This window comes from Aquarana catesbeiana, linkage group LG02 (genome assembly GCF_042186555.1).
Source record: "Aquarana catesbeiana isolate 2022-GZ linkage group LG02, ASM4218655v1, whole genome shotgun sequence".
NCBI lineage: Eukaryota > Metazoa > Chordata > Amphibia > Anura > Ranidae > Aquarana > Aquarana catesbeiana.
The window spans coordinates 81,073,110-81,081,645 of NC_133325.1; the positions used below are offsets into that span (position 1 = coordinate 81,073,110).

The 8,536-nt window shown below is 49.9% G+C and overlaps 1 protein-coding gene across 1 annotated transcript in view; it reads right to left on the reverse strand.

Moving 5' to 3' along the window:
• Positions 1-5,855, reverse strand: part of DCUN1D5 (defective in cullin neddylation 1 domain containing 5) — a gene marked incomplete in the record, with an annotated part of 38,844 nt that extends 32,989 nt beyond the window's left edge. The window contains 1 exon segment of the mRNA XM_073613105.1: positions 5,696-5,855. Within this exon segment, the coding sequence (XP_073469206.1) occupies positions 5,696-5,840 (145 nt within the window).
• Between the last annotated feature and the right edge of the window lie 2,681 nt (positions 5,856-8,536).

Genomic DNA, 8,536 nt, shown 5'->3' on the forward strand with positions numbered 1-8,536 from the left:
CCCAATGCGCGTGCCTGGCGGTTGTGATATCCACCTGGCACCCACGGACGCCCCTGAGAGAGTGAGAACAGAGGTCTTTCAATGTAAATAGACAGATCTTCGTTATGTCAGGGCTGAGGAGACTGATCAGTTGTTCCTAACACTTAGGAACAACGATCGGTCTCCTCCTCAGGCAGTCCCACCCCCCCCCCCCACAGCTAGAAACACTCCCTAGGTAACACATTTAACTCCTTGATCGCCCCCTATTGTTAACTCCTTCCTTGTCAATGACATCTATACAGTAATCAGTTTTTTTTTTTTTAGCACTGATCGCTGTATAAATGTCAATGGTCCCAAAAAAAGTGTGCAATTTGTCTGCCGCAATGTCGCAGTCCTGATAAAAATCGCAGATCATTACTTGTTAAAAAACCCCAAAAAATTAATAAAACGCTATAAACTTTTGCGCAAACCAATAAACATACATCCATTGCGATTTTTTTACCAAAAATATGTAGAATACATATCGGCCTAAACTGAGGAAGAAATTTGTTTTTTTAGATTATTTGGGGATATTTATTATAACAAAAAGTTAAAAAATATTGTTTTTTTCTTCAAACTTGTCGCTTTTTTTTTTTTTGTTTATAGCGCCAAAAAAAACGCAGAGGTGATCAAATACCACCAAAAGAAAGCTCTATTTGTGGGGAAAAATGGACGTCAATTTTGGGTACAGCATCGCACGACCGCGCAATTGTCAGTTAAAGCAACACCATATCGCAAAAAATGGCCTGGTCATTAAGTGGGCAAATCTTCCGGGGCTTAAGTGGTTAAATACCACCAAAAGAAAGCTCTATTTGTGTGAAGAAAATTATAAAAATTTCACATGGTTACAGTGTAGCATGACCGCGCAATTGTCATTCAAAGCGTGACAGCGCTGAAAGCTGAAAATTGGTCTGGCCAGGAAGGGGGTGAAAGTGTATTGAAGCAGTTAAAGAGGTTGTAAAGCCGACCTGCAAGACAAAGGCATAATGAGCTAGTATAAAACAAGGGTGGAGCTGCGCTAACTTGATTAATCTATGAGGCAATATTCCATACACTCACAATATAAGCGGATAGTATACCACCACAAGTGACATTGTGATTAAAAATAAATGAATATTCTCTAAATATAGGTACAAAACACCAATGTACCAATGAAAAACCTTCAGTGAAAAAGGACAACAGTATCTGAAAAATGTAGCAACAATGTAAATGAGGTAGATATTGACACCTAAATTATTTATGACTGTGAAAAAAGTTTGGACTATATAAAAAAACTAAACAGCTGATGTGACTAAATGGCAAAGTCCATGTGTAATGATAGTGATAAAAAAAAAAAATCAATCATAAATCGCAAAATTGGTTCATAAAAATATTGTAAACAAAGTCCGTGCAAAGTGACTGGTGACTCTTCTACAGTGACATGAGCCAGTGTGCATCTCATACTGGCTCATTATGAAATACTTACCTGTGATCACAGCCCTGCAGGGGCGCCCGCACACCTCTGACATCTTTTCCAGAGTTACTTCCGGGTTGGCGTGCTCCTGCGCTGTGACTGGCTGGAGCCGCAATGATGTCACTCTCACGCGGAAGCCGCCGGTCACGGCTTGGGCCCTGCCTTCAGAGCTCATGTACCGATGACGTAATAGCCAGCGTATACAGTAAATATCTCCTAAACGGTGGAAGTTCAGGAGATATTTACAGTACCTACAAGTAAGCCTTATTATAGGCTTACCTATAGGTACAAACACACAAGGGGAGTTTACTTCCTCTTTAACCACTTAAGGACCGAGCCTCTTTCTGAGATTTGTTGTTTACAAGTTAAAAGCATTTTTTTTTTTGCTAGAAATTTACTTAGAACCCCCAAACATTATAGATTTTTTTTTCTAACACCCTGGAGAATAAAATGGCGGTCGTTGTAATACTCTGTCACACTGTATTTGCGCAGAGGTCTTTTTTTATATTGTGAAAGATAACGTTACGCCGAGTAAATTGTTACCCAACATGACACGCTTCAAAATTGCACCCACCCGTGGAATGGCGAGAAACTTTTACCCTTAAAAATCTCCATAGTTGACATTTAAAAAATTCTACAGGTTGCATGTTTTAAGTTACAGAGGAGGTCTAGTGCTAGAATTATTGCTCTCGCTCAACCGATTGTGGCGATACCTCACAAGTGTGGTTTGAACACCGTTTTCATATGCCGGCGCTAGTCACGTATGCATGCATGCAAGCTCATCGGGACGGGGTGCGTTTAAAAATTTTTTTTTTTCTTATTTATTTTACCTTTTTTTTTACATTTTTGCACTTTTTTTTTTTTTTTAAAACAAAGTGTCGCTTTTATTTCTATTACAAGGAATGTAAAGATCCCTTGAAATAGTAAAAAAAGCATGACAGGACCTCCTAAATATGAGACCTGGGTCAAAAAGACATCAGGTCTCATATTTACACTAAAATGCAATTAAATGGAGACGGGTGGGGGCCATCTTCCCCTCACTCCTCTCCATACCCAGGCAGGGGGCAGACGCGATCGCCTCCGCCGCTGCCGACGGCTCCGGTAAGCAGCGGAGGGCACCGGATCGCGGCGGGAGGGGGGGCCCCTCTCCCACTGCCGATAAAAGTGATCTTGTGGCGAATCCGCCGCAGAGACCACTTTTATCTTAAAACGGACTGCAGGCTGAAGACGAGGATACCAGGGTTATGGCAGCTAGCTGCTGCCATAATAACGATATCCTCCAAAATACCGACGTATAACGACGGTGGGAGGTCCGGAAGTGGTTAATGGCTAGTTTACACTTGCTTCAAAACAAGGCTTCGGACAGGCTTTGTTAAAGCTCTCTGAATGCCAGTCAAAGCTCCTGTCACTAAATATAATGGTTAGCTTACAGTCCTGTTTACACCTTGCTTTTGCTTGGTGCTTCGGTGAGGCTTTGTGGGGCTTCGCCATAGACTTCTATGGAGGCTTTGAAGACGCTTTGAAGCACCACTGAAGCGACATGGGGTATAATTTTTGAAGCAAAGCAAAAGGTGTAAACATGACTGTAATCTAACCATTTTATTAAATGACAGGAGCTTTGACTGGCATTCAGAGAGTTTTAGCAAAGCGTATCCGAAGCCTTGTTGAAGCCGAAGTGTAAATGAGCCCTAAATCAGTTTGTTTAGTTCTACTTTTAAAACAGTTACATTTAAGGCATGCTGGGAATTCTAACTGTCACAATTGCTTCTGCCCTCAACCAAACTGTCGAACCATCAAATGGCCGGTATCATAACCGATCACATGTGCAGCACCATGGCAACTGCAGATCAGGGCCAAGATGGCAGCTTCCTTGGCTGCAAAGGACAGGAGGGTTTAGTTCTGATTTAAGCTCACCATTCACCATACAATCTTCTTTAGAAAGATTTATTTTTTCCCAGGCATCCCTCACACTGCATTAATAACACACATAAACTATATATATGTGTATACGCTAGTGATCACATATTTTTTTTTAACTTACAATTTAGCTGATCCTCTTCTGGCCGTTGACATGATGAGTGTGGGCATATGAAGCCCAATCCCAACCTCTTCCTGGCTAACCGATCGAGAGGTGCATGCTGGGTAACCAGCATGCACCTCTCAATCTCGTGCGATGCTCCAGCGGCCATAGCGCCGATTGTTTATCAAGTTGCCATAACAAATGGGCGGCGACGGAAGAAGGTCCCGCCCTGTTGTTATGGCAACATAGATAAATCCGCCTTAAATCGTGTAATTTCCTGTCTGGGAATAACGCAATTTTTTCACACTGTCCTGCCCACTGAGCACAGGCGAGGGAGGAAGTGATGCGGAGCCAGAAGAGGCAGATTAGGAGCCACCACCTAGCAACAGGGCACTCCTGGTAAGTAAAACAAAACAAAAAAAAAAAAAAAAAAAAAAAAAGGAAGAAGAAGTTTTCACTCCAAATGTTTTTCATTATTAATCAAGGACTGGGAAAATAAACGTTCAGGGTGAAACTCCGCTTCAACCATCAACTAAGTAGTGCCAGGGACTGCCTGATTGGAGAGATAAGGCGTGTCCTCCTATTGCATAGTTGATGGTTAATCTAAAGTAGATTGTACAATCAGATTGTATAGTGTATGGCAAACCTTTATGATCACACTGGTGAACAATTTGTTGGCAACAACGCACCAGTGTCAGGATTGCTATGTAGAATACACACGTTTCACGCGCCGCCCCCACGCACTGCTTCCATGTGCCAACTAACACGCACCGCCCCCCTTCCCACGCGCCAACTAACACGCACCGCCCCCCTTCCCACGCGCCAACTAACACGCACCGCCCCCTTCCCACGCGCCAACTAACACGCACCGCCCCCCTTCCCACGCGCCAACTAACACACACCGCCCCCTTTCCCACGCACCACCCACTCGTCGCTTCCACGCACTGCTTCCAAGGCCCCTTCCACGCACCATGTCCCACGCACTGCCCCCTCCACGCGCCAACTTCCACGCAGTGCCCCCTTACCATGCACCGCCCACTCTTTGGTTCCAAGCCCCCTTCCACGCACCACCTCCTCGCACCACGTCCCACGCACCGCCCCAACGCCACCTTCCAGGCACCGCCCCAACGCCACCTTTCAGGCATACCACATTCCACCTTCCACGCACAGCCCCCTCACTCCATGTCCCACGCACTGCCCCAACGCCACCTTTCAGACACTGCCCCAACGCCACCTTCCAGGCACTGCCCCAACGCCACCTTCCACGCACGTAACACACACTGCCCCCCCCACCATCTTCCAGGCACTGCACGCTCGCCGCCTCCTACACACCACGTCCCACGCACTGCCCCAACGCCACCTTTCAGACACCGCCCCAACACCACCTTCCACACACACAACCTTCCACGCACAGCACACTCGCCACGCACGGCCCCCTGGCACCACGTCCCATGCGCTGCCCCCCGCCACCTTCCAGGCACCGCACGCTTGCTGCCTCCCACACAGCCCCCTACCACGTCCCACGCACTGCCCCAATGCCTCCTTCCACGCACACCACCTTCCAGGCACCGCCCCCTCACCACCTTCCACGTACAGCCCCCTGGCACCACATCCCACGCACTGTCCCCAGCCACCTTCCAGGCACCGCACGCTCGCTGCCTCTCACACACCGCCCCCTACCACGAACCACGTCCCATGCACTGCCCCAACGCCACCTTCCAGGCGCCGCCCCTTCACCACCTTCCACGCACAGCACCCCACGCGCCGCCCCTAAGCCACCTTCCATGCGCTGCGCTGCCCCCCCCCCGCCACCTTCCAGGCAACGCACGATCGCCGCCACCTTCCATGCACGGCCCCCTGGCACCACGCCCCCTTCCATGCACCGTCCCCTCATTGGGGTGGTGAGATTTGGCTGTTTTCACCATGGAGGGAGCAGTGGATCTCTCATCCAACCAGCAATGGGTCTGATTAATGGAACTAGGGGAGCATTTTCTCTACCACAGTCATGCTGGTGTGACATTGCCTGGTGCCTGTCAGTGAGAAGCCGGGGGGGGGGGGGGGGGGGGATAATCAGCCAGCAATGGGGCACACATATGCCGGAACGCAGCATGACGGTATCCTAGGCACGATGCACCCCCCTTCCCTCAGGCTGCAGTGTAGACGGCCATGACTCCCTCCCCTCCCCGGGATCCCTCCATTGTTACCTCTCTCACTCTCCTCCGGCTCTCCCCGCAGCGGCTCACACCGGAGCTCAGTCCCCGACAACGGCCGGTCTACAGATGATAACGTCGCTGCACTGACGTCCTCCGCACGCGCTGATGACGTCACACGGAGCGACTCTCCCGGCATGTGCAATGACTGAGTGCTGAGAGTGCCGGTCACCGCGCAGAGGCCCCACTGGGGGGACTGGGGGGCTGAGAACAGGGACAGAGTACAGGGACAGAGCCTGGACTAGAAATGTACACTCAGCTTCCCATATACTTCATTCCTTCTCATATATAGTCCATGGAGACACAATGATTGCAAAGCCCCCTGATGATCCTGCCAGTAATCTGGTGACTGATATCTTCTGCTACTTCTGCCTGTTGTGCTCTCTAAGGGCTCAGTCACACTAGTGGTTGGAGGGGGGTAAAACCCTGCCATTGAGCCATGTTTTTACTGCCCCTCACAACCTATAAAGACAGTGGGGGGGGGGGGGGGGGGGTCACATGCAGAGTTGCCACCTTATCCCTTTAAAACGGAACACACATTAATTACACAGGTTCTGTGGCTGATTAAAGTGGTAATTAAACACACTTGGTGCCTTATCTGCATTCAATTAGCCCCAGAACCTGTGTAATTCATATGTGTTCTGGTTTAAAGGAATGAGGTGGTAACCCTAGTCACATGCTGCGGCAGGAATTATACCCCCTGTCACTCTCAGCGGGCTTACCGCCATCCTGACACAACTCATTCCAATGATGGGCGTGCGACACAACCGCATTCAATGCACAAATGTAGTCCGGCATTTAGAGGGTTAAAGCAGACAGGGAGGAGGACATACAATGCCTGTCAAATGCTCTCTGAGGAGTGAAACGATCACGGATCGCTCTTCAGAGAGTAAAGCAAGGGTAAGGACAGGTCTAAGGACTCATTCAAACCTGCGGTTGCATATTATGGCGTCCTGCAGCAACGTTAAATGTGTCCAGAGATGGACGGCTCTCCCAATGTGCACCTTTTCAACAGACGTGCTTTGCAGTGTCCTGTCAAATCAATGGTACTATGGAAGTCTACCGGCAAGATGCATTGTGGGGTCATTCAGAAGTAACAGCACCACATCACACCAACGCATTTAACTTGTATTGGCACATTCATTACCATAATACCAGAGTGTGAATGGGCACTTGTAGCTGGTTCACACCACACACTGCTGAGCATTGTGACTCCATCCAATAGTGCTGTGGTTCCATCTTCTGACCCCTACCACTGAGCATTGTGATTCCATCCTCTGACCCTACCACTGAGCATTGTGATTCCATCCTCTGACCCTACCACTGAGTGCTGTGGTTCCATCCTCTGACCCCTACCACTGAGGGCTGTGGTTCCATCCTCTGACCCCTACCACTGAGCATTGTGATTCCATCCTCTGACCCTACCACTGAGCATTGTGATTCCATCCTCTGACCCTACCACTGAGCATTGTGATTCCATCCTCTGACCCTACCACTGAGTGCTGTGGTTCCATCCTCTGACCCCTACCACTGAGGGCTGTGGTTCCATCCTCTGACCCTACCACTGAGAGCTGTGGTTCCATCCTCTGACCCTACCACTGAGGGCTGTAGGTCCATCCTCTGACCCTACCACTGAGTGCTGTGGTTCCATCCCCCAACCCTTACCACTGAGGGCTGTAGATCCATCCTCTGACCCCTACCACTGAGGGCTGTAGGTCCATCCTCTGACCCCTACCATTGAGCATTGTGATTCCATCCTCTGACCCCTACCACTGAGGGCTGTAGGTCCATCCTCTGACCCCTACCACTGAGGGCTGTAGGTCCATCCTCTGACCCCTACCATTGAGCATTGTGATTCCATCCTCTGACCCCTACCACTGAGTGCTGTAGGTCCATCCTCTGACCCCTACCATTGAGCATTGTAATTCCATCCTCTGACCCCTACCACTGAGTGCTGTAGGTCCATCCTCTGACCCCTACCACTGAGGGCTGTAGGTCCATCCTCTGACCCCTACCACTGAGCATTGTGATTCCATCCTCTGTCCCCTACCACTGAGTGCTGCGGTTCCATCCTCTGACCCCTACCACTGAGTGCTGCGGTTCCATCCTCTGACCCCTACCACTGAGTGCTGCGGTTCCATCCTCTGACCCCTACCACTGAGTGCTGCGGTTCCATCCTCTGACCCCTACCACTGAGTGCTGTGGTTCCATCCTCTGACCCCTACCACTGAGTGCTGTGGTTCCATCCTCTGACCCTACCACTGAGGGCTGTAGGTCCATCCTCTGACCCCTACCACTGAGTGCAGTGGTTCCATCCTCTGACCCCTACCACTGAGTGCAGTGGTTCCATCCTCTGACCCCTACCACTGAATGCAGTGGTTCTATCCTCTGACCCCTACCACTGAGAGCTGTAGATCCATCCTCTGACCCCTACCACTGAGTGCAGTGGTTCCATCCTCTGACCCCTACCACTAAGTGCTGTGGTTCCATCCTCCAACCGCTACCACTGAGCATTGTGATTCCATCCTCTGACCCCTACCACTGAGTGCTGTGGTTCCATCCTCTGACCCCTACCACTGAGTGCTGTGGTTCCATTCCCTGACCCCTACCACTGAGTGCTGTGGTTCCATCCTCTGACCCCTACCACTGAGTGCTGTGGTTCCATCCTCTGACCCCTACCACGGAGTGCTGTGGTTCCATTCTCTGACCCCTACCGCTAAGTGCTGTGGTTCCATCCTCTGTCCCCTACCACTGAGGGCTGTAGGTACATCCTCTGACCCCTACCACTGAGTGCAGTGTTTCCATCCTCTGACCCCTACCACTGAGTGTTGTAGG